This window comes from Pinus tabuliformis, chromosome 9 (assembly GCF_031772625.1).
Source record: "Pinus tabuliformis cultivar Carrire ecotype Pingquan chromosome 9, CPIR1, whole genome shotgun sequence".
Classification (NCBI taxonomy): Eukaryota; Viridiplantae; Streptophyta; class Pinopsida; order Pinales; family Pinaceae; genus Pinus; species Pinus tabuliformis.
In genome coordinates, this window is record NC_142307.1 from 1,245,408,681 (window position 1) to 1,245,435,846 (window position 27,166).

The following is a 27,166-nucleotide window of genomic DNA, read 5'->3' on the forward strand; positions in this document are numbered from 1 at the left end:
AGATTTATGTTATGGCTAATTCCATGCTTCTATAATTTTGGTTGTAGTTGCTATCTAAGTTGTGCAGGTACATCATCTTCAAATTGGTGAAAATGATCGTAAGTAAAATTGATGTGATAAGCATGATATATGAATGACTTTGATAAGAAGGATGGAAGCCATGGAAGATTCTCTGATGACAAAAAGAAGAAGCTGATTTCCCCAAGTTAAGAGGGAGCCTGAATAGAAGAAATCTCCCTGAGTTAAGAGGGAGCCTGGATAAAGGAAATCTCCCTGGTTGAGAGGGAGAGCATAGTTTTGATTGGAGAATGAAGGATATGTTGCTACATGTGAAGTAGGAAAGGAAAGTGTATGATTGAGGAATCTTCTGTCAAAGATTCGATTGATAGTCCTACTATGAAAAAGTTGAGAAGCAACATCAAGTTGTCTGGAAGACCCTGGAGGTTTGTATTTGATTATGTACATGTGAAAGTATATTATTGATTGGGGTTGTGTTTGTACATGTAAATCTCTCGAAGGTTTTGATAGCATGCTGGTTATCGATCAGTTTGATCGGGAGAGATTTGTTGTCCTTGATCTGCTGGATCAAGGGGTGATGAGGCTTTGTGAGTGAAGCATTGCCTGGGAGGACATATGGCCGACACTTTGTGTTGATGTCTAGGTCTCGAAGTTGGAAAGGTGGTGTTGGTCATTGAGCTCTAACATGCACTTGGATTCTTGGGTTGATGGTTAGTAAGTAAGCCTAATGGTACCTAGAGAGGCTAAAAGCTTGAGTCCATCTTTGTCCCACTTGGATAGATTTCCCTAGTCAGGAATCAAGTCCGTGGCATTCCGGTGCCTAAATTGTTGAGAGATCAATGGATAGATTGCCCTGGTTAAGAATTTAGTCCATGGCATTGTGGTGCCTAAACTTCTTCATAGATGATATGGTTTGAGATCTTCCTTGTACCTCCTTGGTTATATGTAAATATGAATACCTCCCTAGTTAAGAGGGAGTCTTGGAAAATTTAAATAGGTTTGGTCTTCATAATTGTACTTGCAGTCAAAATGTAATATATTTGTCAAAAATAATTTTATTATTATTGAAATTGACTTATTAAAAGCATGGGTTTCATGCTTGGGTCATTTGTATTAGGTCAAGCCTCCATTGAAGGCCTTAGGTTATTTGTCAAAGTCATTTATTGTTTGACTCCTCCATCAAGTCATCCCCTTCAACATAGTAATCTACTCGGCCTCTTCAAAGTCCTCAAGGAAGTCTTTATCAAGTCAGCCTACTAGTCGACCTAACTTAAAATGGAGACAAACCTTTCATGAAGACATGTCGGCTCATTTATATGGAGGAACCACTATATATACCAAGCTAAGGTATTCGCATTAGTATCATCTCAGAAGTTCGGATTTTCAGAGATAAAGGTTCGATACAGTAGCTCGCATTCCATAAGGAACAGAAGCTCGGATTTCAGAGAGATTCAGATATCTCTGTGGAGAATTTCGGTGACCACAAAACAATTTGAATAAGCATTTCAGAGGCATGTATTTCGGGGTTACTACAGATGTTCGGACAAGGAACAAGGAGGATAGGGTACAAGCATACTCTCGGTACTGTTGCAGGAAGGTGCTATCACTTGGTGTTATCACAGTAAAGTATTATCTCAGTTTGGTGCAACTACAGTGATGAAGGTTAGATGCCACTACAGTAAGGAAGGTTCGGTGACACTATATTTCGGTGTCATCACAGTAAGAAGATCTAAGTTGTATTGCAGTGATGATGCTAACACAGTGAAAGGAAGGAGGGTGACTTGATGGAGGGAGTCTAGTCTAGTTTGTAAAGGTCTTGGTCGTCTCATCTTGAATCTAATGAAGGAAGAATTTGTGACTGGGTTTTCCCCTCGAGGGGGGTTTTGCCCTGGAAGAGTGCCTATATCTTGTGTCCTCTTCTTTTGTTGCTTGGCATTAATCTTGATGATAAGAAAAGATAATTAAGAGATCTAATACTAATAATGAAAACATCACAAGTTAATGTCATAATAAGGAAAATCTTTTTAACTGCCATCTCTATGGATTTTCCAACATCAACTACCTCATCATTTTGTGGTCCTAGAACCACACCTACTACACAACCTCCTATAAGGTCGACACATAAAAAAAAGAAGGAAGAAGCTAACAAGCTGGTGGGATGTGAAGACCATGTGTCTTTCACCGAAGTGGTGTGCTTCATCTTTTAGTAGCAAACCGGAGGGAGAGGCCATATGCAGACTAGTTTCATATCAAGAGAGATTTTGGGCAGGAATGGGGGAGGTGTGTGCCATTTCTGAACCTTTGGTAAGGGTTCTTCGATTTGTTGATTGAAATAATCCCACAATGGGCTACTTGTATGAGGCCATGGATAGAGCCAAAGAAGCCATCCATGTCTATTATGAGGGTGTTGACGGTGCTGGACCTGCCAACATGTCAAGGGGATCCCCTCGTTAAGAAGTCCCAATTAGACCTCAGACCGTTTGGTGTAGGAGTCCCAACAGTGGGTTGTAAGGTAATGCCTTGATCGCGATGTCACACAGAGGCAAGTAGGATAACTCTGTCAGTAGCAAGGGTGTGACTGCTGCAGTGAGTCAAGGAAGATGTATGAGAGGTTCTAACACAAAAGGGGAGAAAAGGGTGAAGGTGAGTTCTAGGTTGAAAGGGATCAATCCCAACTCGGCTAGGAACACACAACACAAAAGGACATACACAGCTTCCGACGGAGTAGTCCACTCGGATGCGGTAGTCACAACATACAAGGTAAGATAACACGTACAGCACTCACGGATCAGTCCGAATGAGTGCAACGGTTGTTACAACAAGGTTCATGTGAAAGGTCTGTCTGGTGTCCGGTAGAGCAGTCGACATGGATGGTGACAACATTAACAACATATACAACACATTAACAACAAGATTCATATAATTGCATGCGAATCAGTTCATACAAAAATACGTAAGTTAAACAACATATATCATTAAGGCAATCGGAGCAGTCCAACTACAATAACAACATATGCATGAAAATGTGCTGGCTCTTATTATATTAAAGTGTAAGTTCCAATCATACAATACATCCATGTAAACTTGCTAGCCCCATCAGTGAAACGTTACAACCACATCCACCTGCTCCTCCAAAGAGATGTACTAGCTCCGTGCAGTGGAGAAGCCAAGGCGTGTTACAATACTGTCCAAGCCTTCTTCAAGACAGTCTTAGTAGAAGCTTGGTTGACCAAAAGCCTATACAATGAGTTATGAGGGACTATTTATAGCAAAGGGTGGGGTGACCCTTCACATTCCGCTTTGTGACAGTTCAACTACCCTCATGACTCTTCACCTACTCTATGATTGTTGCATCCAAATGTTGACACTCAACTTACACTTGACATGACTCAACATTACAATGCACATGTACTCATGTGAGACAACATGGCTTGAGAAAGCCTTGCAAGACATCACTGACACTTGGTCCGCTGTGGTGAGACTAACTCTTTGACATGCTTGTGATGGTGAAGTTGGTGAGCTGATGCCAAGCTTGGTCATCTGTGATGGTGTGCATGTACCTCATGGTGACATCATGCTGAGCAACTCTTGCCTTCGTTGCAATCGGTGCATTGGTTCGGCCCCTTCATCCAACTCGTCTGTTAAGATGCGCATGGTCTTCTTGGGTATGGTTGAACCGACAACACACTAATGCATAGTGTCCGTGCTGATGGTCATGCGCATCAACTTGCCGAAGTGCATGTTCAGCCCTTGTTGGACTTGCTTCTTGTCTTTGCCTTGGTGAGTGTGTTGAATGGGTTGGATTGCATGCGTGCGCTCAACGATATGCATGTTGCTGAATCCCTTGCATGCGATCAACAACACTGCTCACCATGTCTGCTCTGTGTCAACTGTTGGGATGGATCCTTAACTTGTACGGGCGCAGTTTCCTCCGTGAGTGCATGTTGCACCCATTGTTGTTCCTGTTCCTGTTGCAACTCATTCGTCTGTTTATGCAGCTTCATGTTCTTCGTTAGTTGCTGCTTCAGTATATGCAACTCCTTCTTTATTCCATCTTTTGCCTTCGCGCGATCTTCATGTCGTGTCGTCACTTCATAGCCTGAGTCTCCAAAGTTGCTTTCATTATTAGTGGATCTGCTTGATCTTGCAACTTTGTTTCGCCTCTGTGTTGTCAACAACCTTCCTCTTGCATTCGCTGCATTCACTGCATTCGGTATGCTGCCTTCAGCTGCTGTTCATGATGCTGCTCGTTATGATGCTGCTGCTTGATGTCCTTGTCTACGAACAACTTGATGTCTTTGTGGGTAGGCAAGTCCATGGACACTTGATCGACTGCATCCCCAAGTGTGCTCTGAACGGTGTCTTCGTCTCTGCTCTCTTGGAAACCATTGTACCTGTACTGCTGAGAGGTAGATGAACACCTAGGATACCTGAAGACATGGCAACACTCATGAAAAGCAATCTGTCAGTTGAAAACCAAAATGAACATGAGAACTGACTTGCAACATACCTAGGTGCATGATCATGAAGGTTGCGCAATTTCGGCCGGGAGGTCGGGAGACCGATTGCCAAGACTGCACAAGGCACAGTCTGGGCTGCTGGGAGACTGACTGACTGCTGGAACTACGCAATGCACAGTCCAGTCTGGCTACTGATTGCTGGGATTACGCAATGTGCAATTCCAGCTGGGAAGGACTATTGGCCTAGGGACAGATTTGCGCAATTTCTTGGGCCAAGCAGCCACTGTCCTCTAGAAATGCGCAAAACAGTCCTAGAGGCCAGTGCTGGGCAGGAATGTGCAAATCTGGAGAGGAAGGTGAACCTTCCTTTCCCAAATTGCGCAATGTAGCCTTGGTGAAGGCAGAGCTCGGGCCAAGGTTGGCCCGACTCGTCGATGGGCAACTGAAAGCAAGTAAGTCAGTGAATGCATGGCGACACTAAGTGATAGCAGAAGTGATTAACAATGCATGCAAAACATGAATGAAAGATTCAACAAACAGATCAACATGCATGTGGGTGAGGTAGTTCGCCAGTTGGGCGAACGTCCATGCAAAACAGTTTCATGCATGTGACAATAGTGAGATAGCAACGAAAATTGAAACAGAGCTAGGACAAGCTAGTATACATGTAAACGACAACAAGCGTTCAAAGAAATCAAGAAAACAATACTCCCACAAGCAAAAACACAAAAAGCGACAGAAATGCAGCACAAGGCATGGGAAGCGGGCTTACCCCAAAACAACTAAGCTGAATGTGCCGACTGCTCCTAGATGTGATGTGGGATGTCAGAGCTACAAGGTTGATGTGAGGAATGAGCTCTGCAGTGTCTGGTTGATGAGTTTTGATAACATCGAGGTTGTGACGCGCATGCCACGAATCTAGGGGAAGTGACACTTGGTGGGAGGTTTCGGAATTGCTCCTTGCATGTAACCTCCAACTGCTAAACATAGATCCCTAAAACAAGGGATGCCTTTGCATGCTGCCTTGGGAGAAGCATCCCATGCATGCAAGTTTGTTTTGCTCAGTCCCAGAGGGAACTGGTCAACTCAGCTGCACATGCAAGAGACTGCTCGACTGTTGGAGAAAAATGCGCATTTCTGGCTGGGAGCTGGGCTGGCTGCCCAGGAGATTTGCGCAATTTTTGGGTAGAGCAGCTGACTGTTGCCCAAATTTGCGCAAATTCTGGGCTGAGCAGCCTTGCTAGGGAAATTTGCGCAAATCCTGCTGGGAGTGTTGGCAGGTAGGATTGTGCAATCCTGAAGCCCAGCAAGCTGTCAGAGAGGATTGCGTAATTTCCGGAGGGAAGGTTGGTTGCCCTCCAGAAATGCACAATTTTCAAGGGGAAGCTGCTCAGCTTGCAGCTGGACCAAGTCCGGGTGAACAACCTGTGAGGGGAATGGATCAAGCTGTGACCGACAGGCTGCCTTTGTGCAAGAAAGACACTGAAGCTTGTGAACTTGATGAAGCAAGGTAAGCTGCTGTGAAGGTTGGAAGGGAGGCTCCAAAACGAGGCTAAGGCAAAATTTTGAAGGGTGGTTGTAGCCGCTACAACAGAGGGGTTTGAGAAACAACAATTGATATGGAGGCTGATTGATGAGTGATGGAACAATACCCTTCATTGCCCCATTCATGCTACAGGGATCTACCTCAACCTTGCGTTTTCTTACTCCTATGGTTTCAAATTTGATGTTGAGGTGATGGATGGATTCCTCACGTGTTGAGAGGATGTTGCTATCTGAGCAAGCATGTGAAAATATTTTTAAAGAAATGGAGATATTTAGGTTGGCAGGTAGCACATTTAGCTTTAGTATGGCTATTAAAGATAGGATGACCAAAATGCTAGGTAAGCTTCAATTTGTTTCAAATTTCATGAATCTTCATAATTTGCTTGAAGTTTCAAATTTCAAGTTTTTTTCTTATGTTTCTCTTATTTGTTTTAATTTTTAGATGCTTGGTGGACAAACTATTGGTGCAAAGTACCCGATCTCCAAAAGCTTGGCCTTCAAATGTTCAGCCAAACATATAATTCCTTTGGATGCAAGTGCAACTGGAGTATATTTGAAAAAATACACATCAAGTAGTGCAATAGGTTAAAAAAATTCAAATTAAGATTTTGAATTCATTATAAATTGTAATTCATTATTTTTAATATTTAAATTTTATAATTATTAATTTATAATTTATGACCCTCATACAGATTGGAGTCCTAGCGCCTTAAATGACATAGTCTACATCTACTAGAATCTCTAATTGTGGGTGAGGCAACTTCAGAAAACCCTTGACGTGGATGCCATCTCATTGGGTCAGATTGACACCACTGCTGCATGGAGGGTTGAGACTGAGAGGTTTGTCATGGAATCGATCCCTAATTGGTCAGAGGAGGAGGAACCAGGGGAGGTAGCAGCTGCAAGGGAGAGAGAGGTAGAGTAGGAGGAGCAGGAGGTGGAGGAGGAGGTGACACCACCTATCATGGTCACTTGCAGAGGACAACAGGGGCTACCTTCTATTGCTTCTTCTAGAGGACGCTACAGTCCAATTCCAGCCCAAAAGCCTTCTTCTTCTAGAGGAAAAACCGTTACCTTTTCCCATAAAAGGTGTAGAGGAACTCACTAGTTTATGTACCTAATCTGATTATAGAGGATTGATGATGATGGGATACATTTATTATATTTTTTGTTGATACTTTGAATCTTAAAACTCAGTCAGGGTTCGGGATTAAGGACATGATTCACTGTTGATATGTGATGTAGTGCTAGACTTCTTATACATCTTATATATTAGTTTTTTCTTTTTCATATTTATGTGGCAATGCATTTATCTGATGTTGTGGATAATTTAGATGCTAAAAAATGAAAAAATGAATATTTTTGTATTTTTTAAATTTTGCCAAACCCTTGCCGATTTATTCTCGATGCCGATTTTTTCAACATTGATTAGAACATCCTTTAGGTGATCTAGTGATGCCTTACTTGTGGTTAATACCACTAAAGAGTAGGAGAAAGGTTGTTGAGGTGACATTGACAACCCTTTCTTGTTGCCATAAGGTTTGGCTCTGCTCATGAGGCTTTGCACCGGGCCTGCTAGATTTCGCAGCAACAAATCCATACTCATGTGACTGTTCAACAGTTCACCATATTTTTTGTATTTTCCTTTTTATAGTTCCGGTCCCCGATCCTTTTTTTCTTACATTCCATGTTTTTATCATTTTGCGTTTTTTCTTTATGACATCTATCCGCTTAATTTTCTACCTATGTTGCACGAAACTTCTAGGAACGCGACGTTTCGGGCAGTACCCATACCCGAAACTCCTAAACTCGGTTGAAACTCGGCCGAAACTCGACCATCATGTAATCATTTACGAGAGTTAATATAGACTTGGTTTTCCTTCTAAATTGTCATCTATAGGTCTTATTCCCTCTTTTCTTGCAAGATAATGTGTTATTCACTTATTTATAAATTTCTTTTTGTATATATATACATATATGACGTTTCAATCGACGCTCGGCTGACGTTTCCATTTTTTGGAGGTGGCTTTTCTAAACATACCCGTTTTGGAAACTCCGAAACGTTTCAGCGCTTCATGCAACTTAGTTTTCTACCATATATGTTGTTTTTGCTCCATAATGCATATTCCAGTAACACAATCTTTGCCCCCATAGAAAATTATGGGGACAATTAGTTTTGCTAAGAGATAATACTCTGTAGTATGAATAGGGACACTGAATTGAAAGTGTTTGACTAGAAAATAAGTTCAATAAGCAGAACTTTCAAAACATCGAAAATGTTGAGGAAGATGAGGGAAATGACCATGGACATCGTACTGATGAGCGCTGCTTTTTTACCACTTAAATTGAATGATTTCGAATTGAGGCAATCATTTTGCTTGATGGACAATAACTTTTCTTAGATGATAAATATCTGCCGAATAGATAGAGAAATAGGAATTTGCTGGAATATAGAATAGAAAAATAAGCTGAATAAACTGACCAGTGAGAATGAAACTAGTTAGGTCGGAAAAAAATAGAAATAATTAATTAACAGAGTCTAGACATTGCTGGTAAAATAACACTTGAAATAGTAACAATTCATTCAACCCCACAAGGAAAGCCACTCGAGAGTCAAAAGTAACTAACAAAATATTGTCAAAAGATTATAGTCTGCCTTAGGGGACCATGCTTGTGACTACCTGGCATCACAAAAATCAGGAATTTGGTTCTTTGCATTTTTAATGTAAGAATCAAGTCAATTAAATCCTCAATGGAATTCAATCTACTGTGGCATGATGCTCAGACTGGCCATGAGGGAACTTGATATGACAGAGACATCTTGCTTGGAATTTTTAAGGAATTGAAAATGAGAACTGGTCTATCTAATTGATAATGGAAATGGCTTTAGTAGGAGACTGAAAATGACATGGGAAGGAAAAACTGAAGTACATGGACCATAGCCTTATCTATTATTTATCAAGAAAATAAGGTTTATGACAGGCATAATCATTGATCCTTGGATATAGACATGAATTTATATCCCAATAATAATGAGAACATTCCACTATAAAGGTTTGGATTATGGGATATGCCATCTGTGTCGTAGCTTTAAATCTTGCTAACCATGCCACTCTGTATGGGGCTAGGCTATATAAGGCATATCAGTGACCCTTTTTATTTGTGTGGTAGTTATAAATCTTATGTGTCCATGCCACTGTATTGGGGCTGGGGATATAGCTTGTTTTATATAATCACAGTTCAAATGTTTTGGATCTTTTGAGTTAATCAGATGTGCTGAACTAGAGTCTTAGTTTTTAGATATTTCCGTCATGACAAAATATTTGGTAATATCAAAGACAAAGTTAAGACAGTTAACAATGGCATGTAAAATGAATTATAATATGCAAGCTAGCAAAACAAATTGTGTTGGACCTTAAAGGAACTAAGAAATTAAATTCTGATTATGTAATTTGTATTGGCTTTCATCATAGTTTTTTTTTCTCAAAAATACTTTATTTGTGTAGATACTTGATCTTTATGCTGCGGTGGAAGAGTTGCATAGCTACAGTTCACAGGAAATAAAGAAATTGTTGGAAGATTCTCATAATCTGACATTGTGCTTGATTACTCAGAAAGGCTCTTTGATAAAGGTGTGGCTATCTCTCATTTTTTGATTATGTGCACATCCAAAGTTGACCAAATAGATCTGAATAATATACACATTGTTGCATGTAGGTTGATATGGAAAAGGTAGCTTGGCAGCTGCCTTTGCATCTTTTAGCTGTTCTTGTATCTTCAAATGGTGTTGAGTTACGTCTCCAGTACTTGCTATGTGCTGTTCGACTTTTGCATACCCTCAGTGATTTAGCTCCACAACATGTCAAACTTGAGCAGGTTATGGCCATTTTGATTTTCTTTTAGTGTGAGAAAAGTTAATCTTCTCATATTTGAAATATTGCTAGGGGGGATACATGCTTATTTGAAATGTTGGCTCAAAGAAATTTTATGTTCTTTATTAGCATTATATTAGAAAAACTTTTGATGTTAGTAGAAAATGAGCATGGGAACGTAGGTATGAATGTTAGCCCCCGTACTCTTAACTACCTGATTAATTCTACTACAACCCTCCAAAATGATTTCCAACTATAAATCAATAATTAAAGAATTCTAAGATGATACCATAAACATGTATTCACATAAGTGTATAAGAAACTAGAAATGAACACGAGAAAAAACTATAAGTGATGATAAATAGATGTAATAAGGGATCTATTTGAGAGAAAGCACCGGCACCAAGATGCTTTGAGTGAATGTAGTGAAATGAGTCTATATGCCCAAGGTGTTTGTTGGAATATTCTCCAATATTCAGAGGGGAGTGAATCAGTATCAGACACTTTTTACCATTGCAAATTATCATGTAAAAATTAGAAATTGACAATACCATTCAACAATGCACAACATCACACATAGTACACAAGATATTTTTACGTGGAAACCCAAATGGGAGAAAAAACGGAACGTTTTTAATATATGTCTTAAAGATTACATGAACAAGAAGCTCCAACTTCCAAGATTCTCCAACAACTCCTAAAAGGAGGCTCCAACCCCCTAGTTTTATCAGCTCCAATTGAAAGGGTGTGGCAACACCCTGGTTTTACTAGCTCCAACTGGCAGGATGCTCCAACACCCTGCTAGCGTCAATCTGCTGCCCTAGCACCACCCTGCCACCCTGAAGTGTTATCAGGTTCCAACCTAAAGGAGATTTCAATCATCGCCTTGCACCACCCTACCACCCTGAAAATAGAAGTTAAAAGAATAAGATAGATCACGCTGGTCACATTGATCAACCACTACACTCACTTCTCTAATCACTGTCCAACCACTGCTGTCAATAACCTTGTTGCACTGCCTCTACTTATGTCCAACTGTCATAATAATGTCACGATACTGTTGTCAATGCCACTGCTGTCAACAACCTTGTTGCACTACCTCTACTTATGTGCAACTGTCATAATAATGTCACGATACTGTTGTCAATGCCACTGCTGTTACTGTTGTCGCCAATGAGATAACTCTCCTCAACACTGCCCTTTTCACAGAATCAAAATCATGTCACTACTAGCTTTTGCCCACATGCACAATCCGATGTGCCATAGGTCTGCCTTGTGCCCAACCTTAAGTTGTCTCAACTGCTGCCTTGGGAGACACAAGATCATAAAAACACCAAGCCAATTCCCTCTTTGCAATGCAAGCCCTAGCTCAATAACTCTGCTCAACACATTTCATTGTCAAACCTTGCCATCAACAACATAATATACAAGACTCTTTTCATGGCATCTTTGTGATCAACGACAACCCTGAGTAATCAAAACCTAGCAATACAAGCAGACCTCAGAGAAGCACTTTTAGCAACATAACCATGTCAGCACTACTCAGTCATCAAGAGGATTTTGTCTTTGTAGTGGCAACTCATCATCATATAACCAATTCTGAATCAACAACTTTGGTTAGCATTGTATAAAGTACAAGCTTGCCATACATACCCAACATACCAATGTATGAATCAATACTATTTCACTCTACAACAATACCATATATATAAGAGTCAACTAGCGATACATCAATAATATAAACTCTCTGCAACAACTCTACACCATCATCAAGCAATTTAGATTCTATCTGCAAACTAGTGCATCCAAGCTGCAACAATTATAGAACTACAACAACCACAACACTTCATAAATTCGAAAGGAGCATAATCAACAAGCTCTAATCTCTTTAGTACTCAGTCACAAAACACATCAACAATACTTTCATTGTAGCCAGCTCAGCCATAAACTAGCTCCTGGTTAGCCCTTGACTGAGGCTTAACTAAAGCCCCAATAAGATCTTCAAGTTGCTGCTTTAATAGGCCTTAAAAGGGGACTCCTTTGCTGCTAGACCTGACAGAAAACATGTTCCTTGGTCTGCCTCAAACATACCCTAATAAACCCTTTCAATGATTAAAAAAGGGCCTGATTAGTCCTTTTGCACTAAGGAGACCTTTGTGCTGCCAAAATAGGCCTAGAATTGGGGTCTTCCTGTGGCTGTCACAAGGGTATTGTGACCCTACAACATACCCTACTATGGTCCCTTTTCTGCGGCCTTAAACAGGCCTAACCGCGACCCTTCCTGTGACTTCCATAGGGATATTTGGTCCCTGTCCTGCGGCCTACACAGGCCTGAAGTTCAGCCCTTGTCCTTCAGCCTACACAAGCCCCTGTCCCGCAGCCACCCCTGCGGTCTGCTACAGGGCTAAATTCGACCCTAATTTCCTACGATTTCTTGCTCAAACTCGACCCTTTTCTCTGCCTCGGAACATAACTTTAATGGCCCTCAAAGAACTTGGCCTGTCAAGTGAATCACCACACAGAAGGATAAAACAATAAAACCAAAAACCCTTAAGAACTTGTCCTCTGCTACAGATCTTCAATAACGCCCTTAGCCTCATAATTTCAGAGTTAATCAAATGAAGAATCGAGAGTTGAATGAATGCATTTGGAGGGCATATGAGTGCCCTATTTATACACTTTCAAAAGGATCGAAAGGAGGGTTGACTTGCCATAAAATGCCCTTGAAAAAGGAGCTGACCTGACCATTTAGCAAAAATTTAATTTGATAAATTCAAATTTTAAGAGGCTGACCTTAATTCTCCTTTTGACACCATTTTCAAAATATACAAATCTCCTTTTTGAGCGCTGACTTGGTCAACCATTTGTAACAACCAAGACCTACATAATTTATCAAAGTCCAATATATTTTCATTTAATTTTCTATGCCAATAATTTTCGTCCAATACATCATTCATTTGGGGCATCATGACCAAACTTTGGGGCTTCAACTTTAGAAGGGCATATCTTCCCAACTGTGAGGAACCATGTGGCATGCAACCTACCACTGGAAACAACATGGCGAGTACTATCAAATGATGATGGTCTTGCTTGCAAATTCATTGTTCTTCGCATTCATTTACCTCAACAAATGCAAGACATCTTGATTACACCGTAGGGGCTTCTAAACTTTTGGGCTTCCTTCACTTTCAGGGATTCTTGTCCATTGGAACTTCCAATTGGTGCAATCCTCTAACGTATATATAAAAGCGTTCAAGTTAAAGCGTCCAAGCCAAGAATTTCCATATGGAGGATGCAATCTTAATGCTGATCACCAATGGCTGCCTTTGAAATCAATGACAACACCATTCAACACTGTTGAGCCTCCTCAAGATATGGTGGCCCAATTTCAAATTTTCTAGGATGTCAGGTCTTCTACTTGATTTAGGGTGACTCAACTTAGATTCATGTTTCTTGTGATCATTCTCTTACAAGGTCGCTTACTACGTTGTTGGATGTAGTAGATTGAAAAATCTTCATGTCAATTTTTTGAATTTGTGTGAAGCTGGTGTATCTTGCTTGTTTTAGGGCACTCACAATTTCCTTATTTGTTGAGATTGTAGAAGCATTGATTTTATAAGTCTCCATGCTGTCTCTTGCTTGGATTGTTTTTTGTAAGCTAGCCAGAAATTTCTATTAAACTAAAAGGAAGAAAATTGTACATAAAGTAGTTCTATTGGTCTTCCATGTTATCTTCTTATAACCTAGTTACAAATTCGCAGTTCGACAAATATTCACATAATAGAAATAAACAATATTATCTAGTCTGATTTGTAACATCAAATACTCTGGGTTATTTAACCAGATAAATAGTAGAAGCAAAATCACATGAAACTAATCACATGCAATGAAATAACACAGATTTACCCTGGAAACCCCTGTGTGTGGAAAACCAACAAACGTTGAGCTTCTTATTCAGCTTCAAGAGAAATATTTTTTTACAATAGTCTCACAAGAAATTGTTTCGACGATTTACACAACAAATCAAATTGATCTCAACCCTCACTCGGTCCTTCTATGACCCACACGTTTGGCCTAGCAGAAGCTCTTCTACGCACAGGGAACTCAGCCTACATGGCCCAAGAGTAAATCGATCCTCTTCCATTCAATCTTGCCTTGATCTCGCCTCTTGCTAGCTTGACCAAGCTCTTTCTCGCTCTCCAAATACTATGCTCCACTGAATACCCAACTCGTGCCACTCGATATGTTTTCTATGGCTTGAGTTCCCTATTTAAAATGCTCAAGCGCTAATCTCAAGCGGAATTTTTAATCTCAATGGTTGAGATTAGATCTCGACTCGCTGAGATCAATGGCTACGAGTTAAATTGTCGTTGACTTTGCCATTTTACAAAAAGGTAACCAACAATTAAACTAAAATGCCGTATAAAGTCCTGATGTAGGGAATTCATTAAATAATTGCTGTAGAATATAATTGAGGTGGTTCACCGTTCATTGCATGTCATGGCACTTTATCCATGCAAAACCACCTTCCAAGCTACAAATTCAATAGTCCGTCTTAGCGAGGAAGGTGTTTTGCACAACACAGAACTTATCCCTAAAGAATACAAACTTGCCCTTCATCAAGGCCTTGGTCAAGATGTATACTACCTTCTCACCTGTAGGAATGTATTGCAGCTTCACTATCCCCTTCTACACACAATCATCTATGATGAAGTGGTGCTCGTTCTCAATGTGCTTCGACTTGTCATGAAAGACTGGATTTTCAAAGAGTTTATTGCAACTTTGATTATCACAGTAAATGACAGTCAGATCTAGCTCCCGATCAAAAAGCTCAACAAGAAGTTTCTGAAGCCAAATAGCCTTGCGTGTCACCATACTCAGACTCAAGAGCCTTTGACATCTTTAGCTCCATTGCCGGATCTACCTATGTCACTCATTCTTTCTTTACAAGCCATTGATTATTTGTATCATGCCACAATCTTTTATATGTGTATTGCGACAACACTACCACTTTTTCTTTCTTTCTTTATGTTATTTTCAGCATTTTCTAGGAGCCGCGCTTGCACTCCCACATTGTATTCACATTGATTGCACTCTTCTTCTATCCCACAGACCTATTTTTGTTGTCATTTTTTGGACATTAATAAGATTATCTTATCTTTATTTGTATGTTGATACATGGGATTGAATTATAATAGAAGTATGATTTCGAAGTTTGTAAGCTTGCAAATCTGTTAATTGAATTATTCTTGAGGCCATGGCTGTCTGAACTTTGAAGTATAGACCTAAACAGTGTGATTATGTACTTTTTTTCTAGTTTGAGTCAATATAAATTGTTCCTTACCAAAAAGCCATTTACAACTACAGGTACTGCTCGTTGCAATTTTGATTGGACAACTATTAGGTTGTAGAGCTAGTCCCAGAAGAATGGACAAAGAATACTAGCCCGCAGGGGTCTTTACCCATCATAAATCCTTTCAATGCTAAAGTCTTACATTATTTAGCATTTTACATCACTTGTTTTGTCAATCATGTTGAAATTTGGGCAGTTTCGGGATGAATTTCCCCAAGAGAAATCTAATTACCCCAAGGAGAAGCCCAGCTACCCGAAGGAGAGACCATCTTGCTCCAAGAAAGAATTCAAATTAGCTAAAAGAAAATTATTATTATTTAAGTGTTCAAATTGACTTGGTATTCCTTTTATTAAATAATCAATGCTGGGCAAACAATCATATTAATCAAGTCAGCCTCTTTTCCTAGCAGCAAAGAATATATCATAATTGGCTCTTCATCAAGTCGGCCTTACTAAATGAAGGGTCACATTGGCGCAAAAGGCACCCCTTTGGCTCCTCCATTGATTAGTATAAATTAGAGGCCTCATGGTTCATTTGAAACACATCATCCAGTGCAATAATCATTAGAGAAGAACCCTGAGGCAACAACAGACCTAGAGAAGACATTCCAAGTGAAGGAAGGAAAAAATCTGATCTCTTTTCTCTGTTTTGGTTTGAACGTGTTTAAGCGACTGCTGGCCAAATTTGGAGACACAATTCTGGGCAGAATCTGTGCATGTTTTGGAGGCGTGATTCCATGTACAACAGGCCGAAGTTTCTGTGTCTATTGTAGGAGGGCCGAGCCCTAGTTGAGCTGATTTGAGGTTTGGAACAACAATAAAAGGAGACTACATTATCCTAAAATATTAGCGCAGAGATACAGGGCTTGAGAAGACAGGATAGTACAATATTGTGAAAGAGGTTAGGCCCTGATCTAGGGCTGACATGGGTGTCACCGGAAGCCCTAATCAGGGTAGAAAATCTCAGGTATATGTGCACAGGCCCCAAGTGTTTGAAGGCAGAAAAGAAGTCTTCCAAGTAGAGGTTTTGTTGTCTTTCCTTGTTTGATGTTTTGCAAGATGAAATAGGTCCTGGTTGGACAGATTGTATGGCAATTTGTGTACAGTGTTGAGGGCTGTTAGAGAGTTGCTAGGAGAGATCTAGTACAATGGACAAATAGGCAGACTTGTCACTATGTGTGGGCAATTTTGTGAAGCACTAAGGATTGACCTTTGAAAGCTAAAGGGCAGCCAAGAGGGCTAGTTATCATGCCCTAGTTCATTGAGTTGCAGAAATATCATCTTCTGTGATTGAGCAATGATGTATGGCAGTGACACTTGTGCTTATGGCAATGATATATGACAGTGACACTTGTGCTTATGACAGTGATATGATAACAATGACATATGCTCCTATGGCAGTTGTGCATGCTATTTGAGACAGGGATATATGCTACTTGCGATAGTGATATGGAGACCTATCAAAGGTCTTGTGGAGGTCTTATTAATACCTCCTTGATAGGTATGTCTGCTGCCATCTTATGAGGATCTTGTATGATCCAGGGTTGGCCCTAGGAGGCCTAATGTGATTGCTGTTGAAAGACTTGTGTCTCATTATAATTGTACATTGTGTCTCAGCTGAACATTTAATGCATATCTAAGAAGAAGAATTGATTTTGGCTTCTCTCGTGGTGTTTTGCCCTGGTCTCTGACCAAAATCCTGTTGTCTCTATTGTGTATGCTTTTCTTCTATCATTCCTTACTGTTCCGCTGCATTGTTATTGTTAATGTTTTCTCTATATAATTGCTTATGATGATATGGGATGACTATAACATGAAAAATGTTGGAAATGTTTTAAAATGCAATTATCTACAATAAAGAACTATTTAGCCCTAAAATTAACATGGTATCAGAGCTGGGCTGAAGAAAAGTTATTGAGATCACCATCGTGTAGACACCTATGATGGATTTCTTGATCAAGCGGAGTGAAAGAGATGAAGATGTTGGAGACCTAAAAGAATGCTAGGTTTTGGAGGAAACCCTAGGGCACCCTTGTTCTTACAAATAAAGGTTAGGGTTTGGGAGGAACCCTAGGAGTGGTGTTCAAGAGGAAGCATTTCTTCTTTTGTAGAGGACATTGACATATGGTTGATGGACAGTGGTGACTTATGGAAGTAGGATCAAGATGGTGCTGATAGCTTCCTACAATCCTCATTAAAGTTAAGTACTTTCAAGACATGTTATTTATTTGTGACACTGTTCTTGTTGAGATTGATTTATCTTCTTAAGCTATTGTTTATTATTCCTACATGAGTAATTGACTAACCAAATGCTTCTTTCCTCAACTTCTTGGATGAGAATGTGATCAAGGAAAGCAGATCCATCTTGAGGATCATCAAGATGAAGAGTAATGCAGGAAGAGTTAGCTCCAAGAGGGAGATGGTGCAGGAGAATGAAGGAGCCACTCTCATATCTAGAGAAGAAAGACAATAGTATCTTTTGGATGAAGCTTGCAACAGATGATGACAACATGAAGAAGCTCAAAATGTAGAAGATTCTCTTGATAGAAAGATTGGAATGTGCAAAGTCCTATTTCATCATCATTTACACTTTCATTATGTTTATTTACTTTGTTATTTTCTCTTGTTTTGCGGTCAACAGCTACATCAGACGGATGTAAGGACCAAGTCCTCAATATCGAGATTGAGGAGGATGTAGAGCCACCCCATGATTAGAGTGGCGCTTGAAAATAAATAAGAGCTCAGACCTTGAAGGAAGGATTGTAGTCTTCTAGGTTGATGACTATGACTGATGAGGCTTTCGTTACAGAGGGAGCAACAATGTCATATGCTTCTACGATAGAAAGTTCAACAATGATAAGGATTATGCTCTCAGAGGGAGAGGACTATGATGAGATCCTAACATCCATTTGCTAGATGCACTATTATTAGATGTATGTGAAGTTGGCTTCCTCCATGATGTACTTAAGGAAGAAGCATACTTGGAGCTACCTCAAGGCTTTGAGGTACATGAGAAGGAGACTCATGATTGCAGATTGAAGAAAGCCCCATATGGACTCAAGCAAGTCCCCTGGGCTTGGTATGCTTGGATTGATGGACATCTGATGCGAACACCAACCTCTCTTCAAGGTTGAAGGTATGTCTTTGATATTTGGGTTTATATAATAATTTATTTCTGCAAGATCATATCATCTCATCATTCAGTATTAGAGGGAGACGACCTCTGAGTCCAAGGTGATCCACTTCTTGAGATTCGTAGTGTAACAAGGAGATGATGAGGACTTCCTTGTCAAGGGAAGTATAATATCAAAGACTTGACATGATAGATTACACTGAAGCAGTTGAGAGACTTCTCTTCAGATTTAGATTTGGTGGATCCCACGAAGAGTAGGCAGCTAGATGGATCATTGCTCTGCAATGTGTACCCTGAGCCAGATAGAGCGTAGACATGTATATTGGGATATTGCAAAGTTGGTATTGAGATACCTACATGATACAGTTAGTCATGGATTGAGACAGTGCTATGATTGAAGAGATATGCCAATGCCAAGTGAACTTGGAGTGCTGTGAACAAGAAGAAGACATTGAGGTGTTGCTTAAGTATGGGTCTTGCTTTCATTTCCTGGATGAGTAGGTAGCAGACTTCCATTGCACTCAGTCAAGCAGTGGCCGCTCATATTGGAGCTTGTATCTCTGAATTGCGAGCAGTGTGACTTCAAAATCTATCCACAGGATTGTCAAACATGGTGCCACTAATGGAGCATTGAGGCTCTAACATCGAGGGAGCAATGAGGCTCTAGCACAAAGAGAGCAGTGAGGCTCTGACAACGACTTGTTGCAGAATTGAAGCAGTGAGGCTTTAGCAGTTGAGCAGATTGCAGACATTCTCTCGAAGCCTTTGACGAAAGTAAGGTTCTTATTAGAGTGCAGGAGAATGTATACCTCTTTGAGAGGGAACATTGCTAATTGAGAACACTGAGTATATGCCTTCCCTCGTCTTTATGACTAGCCATGGACTTGGTGAAGGGGGGATGAGAAACGAGGCTCTTGGGTGAGGGTACTCCTTAGAGCCATCGACTTCGCTGAGTACATACCCCAGTATGCATCCTACCTGCAAGTCACCTTTGTGTCTTTATTGACTAAGGGCCATATTGAAATGGTTAAGCTTGCTGGGATTGCCACCTATCTAGCCAGTGTGTGAGGAGACCTAGGTGCATGTGATCTTTACCAAAGTCAGACGCGACTTCCATGGAATTGATTAAGGTAAATTGATCCCCCTAAGTATTGGATGCAGGTGTTTTGCCACTTGAATACTGAGGATCAAATTGGGTGAGGGTTAGTCAGTGGACATAGGGTTTGGATGATATTTACCAAGGTCATTTTATGACTGCCATGGACTTGGTTGTGGTAAATTGATCTTCCCTATTGTCGTGTGGATCATTCTTCTTCTTCTGTGGATCAAGTCATCATTGTTCAACTGAGATGAGATGAAATGAGATGGGATGAGCTTCCCTCATGTTGAGACATGTACATCCGGAATGAGACTTATGTTGCAGCTGGAAATTCCTCCCTAGCTGAGAGGGAGTGTTGAAATTTGGGCAGCTTTGGGATGAATTTCCCTAAGAGAAATCCAATTACCCTAAGGAGAAGTCGAACTACCCCAAGGAGAAACAATCTTGCTCTAAGAAAGAATTCAAATTGGATAATTTTATTATTATTATTACTATTTAAGTGTTCAAATCGACTTGGTATTCCTTTTATTAAATAATCAATGTTGGGCAAGCAATCATATTAATCAAGTTGGCCTCTCTTCCTAGCAACAAAGAATATATCATAATTGGGTCTTCATCAAATCGACCTTATTAAATGAAGGGTCACATTGGCACAGAAGGCACCCCCTTGGCTACCCCATCTATTAGTATAAATTAGAGGCCTTGTGGCTCATTTGAAACACATCATCAAGTGCAATAATCATTGGAGAAGAACCTTGAGGCAGTCGCAGACCTAGAGAAGACATTACAAGTGAAGGAAGGAAGAAATATGATATCTTTTCTATGTTTTGGTTTGAACTTGTCTAAGATACTGTTGGCTGAATTTGGAGACACAATTCTAGGTAGAATCCATGCATGTTTTGGAGGTGTAATTCCCTGTTCAACAGGGCAAAGTTTTTGTGTCTATTGCAGGAGGGCCGAGCCCTAGTTTGAGCGGATTTGACGTTTGTAACGAAAATAAAAGGAGGCCACATTATCCTAAAATATTAGCGTAGAGATACAGGGCTTGAGAAGAGAGGATAACACAATATTGTGAAGGAGGTTAGGCCCTGAGCTAGGGCTGACGTGGGTGTAACCGGAAGCCCTATCCAGGGACGGAAATCTCAGGTATATGTGCACAGGGCTGAAGTGTTTGAAGGAAAAAAAGAAGTCTTTCAAGTAGAGCTTTGTTGTCTTTCCTTGTTTGATGTTTTGCAAGATGAAATAGGTCCTGGTTGGACAAATTGTATGGCACTTTGTGTACAGTGTTGAGGGTTGTTAGACAGCTGCAGGGAGAGCCCTAGTACAATGGACAAATAGGAAGACTTGCCACTATGTGTGGGCAATTTTGTGAAGCACTAAGGATTCACCTTTGAAAGCTAAAGGGTAGCCAAGAGGGCTAGTTATCAAGCCCTAGTTCATTGAGTTGCAGAAAGATCATCTTTTGTGATTGAGCAATGATGTATGGCAGTGACACTTGTGATTATGGAAATGATGTATGGTAGTGACATTTGTGCTTATGACAGTGATGTATGACAGTGACACTTGTGCTTATGACAGTGATATGATAACAGTGACATATGCTCCTATGGAAGTTACATGTATGCTATTTGAGATAGGGATATATGTTACTTGTGACAGTGATATGGAGACTTATCAGAGGTCACGTGGAGGGATTTTTAATACCTCCTTGATAGGTATTTTTGTCACTGGAATTGTACACCCAATGTGACAACGCATAGGGCAGGGGCTGTCATTCTGATCCCTGCCCACTCTATTAAAGTTATCTCCTAAATGCAGGCTAAGGGGGTTAGTCCCTACAGATGAAATGATGAGAAACTCGTTGGAAACCAACAAGTTTAGGAGATACAACTGAATGTCCTAACAACTTGAATTAGAGTTATGTGACAAACAAGATTATTAAGCACAAACAAAATAGATTTTTAAGATATAAATGATTGACCAGTGCCTTAAGATTAATTACTTGCACGACAAAGATCAATATGTCAAGGTACCGGATGAACAAGTGCTGCAAGATGAAAAATCTATCCTGGATGAAGTGCATGACCTAATCTAATGTGAGATGCAAGATCTTGGGTATTTTTAATTAAATGTCTAATCTAGGTGAATCCTTCCTCTCAATTATTTTGAAGCTAGTCGCAAACATAAGTTCTAGAGAGAAGTCCACAGGAAGGACGCTAAGGCCTCATTAACAATACCTCCCCTGGATTTCTAAGCACCCAAGTGCCTCCGTTCCTGTTACCCACCACTTGTGGGTAGTATACATAGGAGAATTTTTTTCTCCTAGATGGTCCTCAGCCGGCAGATAGCAACCCCTTGTAGCCACCAAATAGCTCGATGTGCCATTATCTCCGCCACCTGAGCCAACCATGTGGTCCCTCGCCCACTTGTTATGATTGTATGTTTGAAGGTGGGCCTCCCGACCCCGAAGGTATGGCTTTTCATTGGTATAGTTGAGTAATTTTCCTTACTTGTCATGGGCACTTTTGGGCATGGATTGGTGGGGGGATTCGGCGGAAAGAGTGGGCTAGGTCTGTACTCTTGTCTCCATTGCCCGATTTTGTGGTTAGCCTTGTATCCTAGTCTCGTGGGATCTCCTTTACTGGCCATTAGCTTTAGGGTTGGCACTACTTGGGAAATCTCGATTTTGGTTGTGGTCCCGCCTCCCGACACCATATACATCACCCCCTTCCACTCATTTTAGCCCCATTCATCTCTTCTCCTATCCGGGTCCACATGTGCCCATTGGGTCCACATAGAGTTAGTCTCCCCCTCCCCTGTCCACACCTTGGGTCAGGCCTAGAATGATGCCCTGGAGGTTGATGTAGCTAAAAAGAAAAGAAAAATCATAATTTGGCTACTCAACATAAAATGTATCACAAAATGCAAAAGATAGTTGGGACATGCAAATTTAGCACGTGGGCAAAAGCTAAACATGAGCTCTACCCCTTATCCATGGCCATCACCCTGGTTCCTATGGGCCCTAGATGAGCCCCCTTCGTCATTAAAGAACCCATGATTGTCCTAACCCCTGGTGGGCGATGAACTACTCCACCTTAAGGGGGTATCCACTGCTACATATTACACATCATGCTCTCATCCCTTGGAACCCCGAGCAGTTATGAAGAAAAATCAATTAAAGGCAAAAGGCATATGAAGAAGGGTGGAAAAACCAAGGCTGGGGTAACTCATGTACCATGATTTGTTCCCTCCTAGACTCATATGCCTAGGTGTGGGCTTCCCTTATTATAGCTACCCTTGTACCATGGCATGTGGTTTGGATGATTCCCCTAATCCCCACTCCGTTCCACGACTATATCACTTGCCACCTGTTAGCGCTCGAAATTTCACCTCAGGCTGAGAAAGGTAAACCTCAAGGCTACATCAAACCATTTAGCCTCGTAGCTAGCCCTACGGGGTAGGAGAAGGCTCTCTCCGGTCAATCTCGGTAGATCTTCAATGGGATGAGATGACCAACAAGGTAACACTGATATTAGGCTAGTAAACTGTTTAAAAAGGTTGATTTGGGGTTTTTGGTGGCAAATTGAGGAGCTGCAATTTAGGGTGCGGGGATTGGACACAGTTTCTGCAGGGGGGTCTTTGGGGCGAGGTAGGAGCCTGTATTGATGTCTTTAGCTGAAGTGGATGATTAGGAAAGAAAGATAAGAAGGCTAAAGAGAGAAAACAATGAATTTGAATTCTCTTTAGACAGAAGAAAACATTGAAATTAAACAAATTTAAAAGCAGAGCATGGCTAGCATGAATTCATACTTTATCACTTCATTTGTTTAATGTGCAGCAGTAAAGAAAGGAAATGAATCACATAACAAAGCTTACAAGAACATGAAGAAACACACCATCAACACATGAGTCCACAAGAATCCCAAAGATGACTGCAAAACCCTGGTCTTCCTTAGCCAAAAATTGCAGAGATACAAGTGATAATACAATGATAGCTTCTCCCTCAAGAGTCCAACCTTCCAACCCCTGAAAATGATTAAGAAAATACATAATATAGGCAAGCCAACCTCTTCCCTTGCCTCTAGGGGTCGAGCTCATCCTTCTAGGAGCTGTTTCAGCTAATTCTACACTGAGCACTAAAATCTAGGCAGTCAAAACAACTTGCCTGTATAAGCTAGGAAACCAATCCATTCATTAAATATTTACCCTTGACATGAATGAATCTTCTAGAAGTGTTAAACAAGAGTAAAAGTGTCTTAGAGTTACAAAAATTACATCAAAGATAATCATCTTCAACCCCAAAAAGTCAAACTGAGTCAAATCTGCGTTTTCTGGGCTGTACAATGCAATCTGGCAAAATCTGCTCAATGGGTCGCGCCCCCTTGCTCAACGGGTCGCGCGCCTTTGGAGCGATGTTTGAGGCACTTCCCGGTGTCAGAATCAGGTGCAGGATAGCTCGTTGGAAAGGTCTTTGAGTCTACTTTCCAACCCAACTGGAATTTTTCAATTTGGAGTTCATTTGCCCTGTCAAAAATCAATTCTCCCAAGACAGCTTTCTGCAGTTCAAAAAAGTGGCAGAAAGTCAAATTTTTCATGTATTTTGACCTTCTGGAGGCCCAAAACTCCATAAAAACTCAAGTCCATCCATGGGCATATGTAACTTTGCATAACAAATCAGGAAATGCTGAGTTTTTGTGAAAAGGAGTTGCCATGACAAAGGGTCTCACCCCCGGTGAGACCCGTTGAGGAGCCAAAACCTGTAAATTTCCAAAAAATGCCAAAATTACCCAAAATTCTCAAATTTTTTTGGGATTTGAGCTGTGACTAGGCTAATGAGTGCCATGATCCTTGAGAGAAGCCTCAGCCAAGATACAGAGGGGATCGGGCCTCTTTCTCCTTTTTTGTGCCTTGGCCAACCGCCTTGGATCCGGTGATTGTAATTTTGACATTTCTCTAAAACCATGACACCTGTGCAAAAAGTGAAGGAGGTTTTTCTTCTTTGGCATGTTGTGGACAAAAACCTCTCTCATTTTTCCAAAATTCATCTTTTATTGCTCTAGAACATCATTTGAGTGCGACTTGTCCCGATGTGTGAAACAAGGAATTTTGTCGAAATGGAGCGAAATGAAGGGGATAGGGGGCTTCTAAATTCTTGGGGAAATTTTTGGAAGTAGGGAGGGATGTTAGGAAGCAGGGGAAAGTGGAATCTCAGAGATTGAGTGAGGGGAAGGGGTCCAAAAGGGCAAAACACAGGCCCAACCTAGAAAATTGCCAGGTTGTAGCTAGAAACTAGGGTTTGTGCAAAAATGAGGAATTTGGCGGATCTAAGGGATGGGAAGTGTTTGATAAGGTACTTTAAGGATAGGGGAAGGTGTATGAACATCAGGAAACAAGTTTTGCCGATGATTTGACCGTCCAAGAGAAATTGGCTTTCAAAACCCTAGGAGAGGGAAATGACCTTGCCAAGGCACAACTGACGCATGAACAAGATGTAAAATGACTCATTAGACACTGACATGACAATGAAAACCCTATGAATGATGATAGACTCAGCTGAATGATGACATGGACTGACATTTGGGCAAACCCTAGACCTAATGCCTAGTGACCAAATTTTGCTTGAAGACTCACTGAAATGACAAAATTTGACCTTGACACTCTGAGACCACTTTGTAAGAGCATATTTGATCACTGTAGGAAGGCTGGAAAGACTGACACTAACACCACCTACCATTTGATGGATGTACCATGGACATGTCACCCCCTTTAAATGATGAAACCACCTAATAAGGTCCTTGATTAACCCCCTTATTGAGCTTGGAGACACTTGTACATGCCAAAGCCCACTATGGAAGGGCATGCCACCGTGAATGCCCCATTGATTACATGATTTGTAAGCTCTTTTACTTGATTTTTCTAATGATTTGTTGTATTGAAGGGCAAGGGGATGCATTGGATCTTATGCAGGATTACAGGTGGGTCTCCATTTGGGGCTTGGTCTCCCTATATGGGGTCCTAGTCCACTGTTATGTTAATCTTCAGATCTGGACTATTTATGAGAGTGAAGAATAGAAAGGTGATAGGGAGAGAGCAAATCCTTTAGGCCTTATGGCCTTGCTTCAATGCCAAATGAGAGAATTTGAGGCACCAAAGAGGAATGATCTGGCAATGGTTAGGCCCTCAAACACCTGCAAACACAAATGATTTGTGTGAAAATGTTAGCAATATTTAATTTGTTGTAATTGATAATAAGATTCAGACAAGATTCTGAATGTAATATTTATATATATATTTGATAAAAATTGAATGATGAATACAAGGCTGGGGCGGTGCTCCTTAAATAGGAGTTGACTGGCCACACCTAATCAGAGAGACATGTCCTTTGGGACTAATGTCTCTTCATTTAACTAATTATTTGCTAATTAACTGATTATAATTAATAATTTATTTATTTAAATAATACTTTTAATATTAATATTTTATTTAATTTGTTATGATTTTAAGTTCATAACATTGCCTTCCCCTTAAGATGCTTTGTCCTCAAAGCATAGGTAGGCCTGGGTGTTGATGCATGAAACGTTCTGATTCCCAAGACGAATCTTCCTCTGGTAACCTCTTCCACTGGATGAGGTATTCCTTTATTGTCTTAGATCGTAAAACTTTTTCTCGGGTAGTAAGTATACCTTCAGGTTCAAGGATTATTCTTCTTTCTTCATCGGTCTCTGGTATTTCTGTTTATGCTGTTTGATTTTGCCCTAATACTTTTTTGAGACTTGATACGTGAAAGCCTAAAGGTATTATGGATTCGGCAATTGTTTGGTAACTTTAGCCCATAAGCTACACTACTTATCTTTTTAATTATTTGGTATGGTCCATAGTATTTAGGTGACAATTTATTCTTCCCTTGTTGTTTTAGTGATAGTTTCTTATAAGGTTGGAGTCTAACAAAGACCCAATCTCCCTCCTCGAACTCTCTTTCAGAACAGTGTTTGTTGGCTTGTTGTTTCATTCTATTACGGGCCATGGTTAGATTTTCTTTTAGTAAGTTGATGATTCTTTGACTTTCTCCTAAGTGATCTTTAACAGCTCGTACCCTAGAATCAAGGAATGCAAAGTCTTTCCACTTGGGTGGTTCGTAACCATATAGGGCTTGGAAGGGTGTCATCTTAGCTGACGTGTGGTATGCGGTATTATACCACCATTCGACCAAGTGTAGCCACTGTGTCCATCTGTTTTGTTTATCTGTAACGAAACAACGAAGATATGTTTCCAAGCATTTATTAACGATTTCGGTTTGCCCATCAGTTTGGGGCAATGTTGCACGAAGCGGGAGCGAAGCGGAAGCGCGGAGCGCGGAAGCGTCATTTTCCAAAAATCTAGGAAGCGAAGCGTCCGCGGAAGCGTCTGCTATATATATATATATTTTTATATTTTTTTGCATTTATACTCAAAACAAACATCCCAAATACCAAATTAATTGTAGAAGACATGAAAACATGCATATTTTTGCATAAATCAAGATAGATATGGCATCCATGATTCCATTGTAGTTACTAGTATGTACAACAATCATCTATATTCTAGCTATTACAAACATACATCAAATTTTTAAGCATATTATAAAACATAAAACATTTAAGCATATTATAAAACATAAAACATAGAGCATATTATGATTTATCTAGC

The 27,166-nt window shown here is 40.5% G+C and overlaps 1 protein-coding gene across 5 annotated transcripts in view; it reads left to right on the plus strand.

Moving 5' to 3' along the window:
• The window catches only part of LOC149153083 (nodulin homeobox-like), a 470,087-nt gene that overhangs the window by 84,319 nt on the left and 358,602 nt on the right, over positions 1-27,166 (plus strand). For all 5 annotated transcript variants that reach the window (XM_089438602.1, XM_089438603.1, XM_089438600.1 and 2 more), the window contains 2 exons: positions 9,530-9,655; positions 9,741-9,899. In XM_089438602.1, the coding sequence (XP_089294728.1) occupies positions 9,530-9,655; positions 9,741-9,899 (285 nt within the window). The remainder of the gene's footprint in view (positions 1-9,529; positions 9,656-9,740; positions 9,900-27,166) is intronic.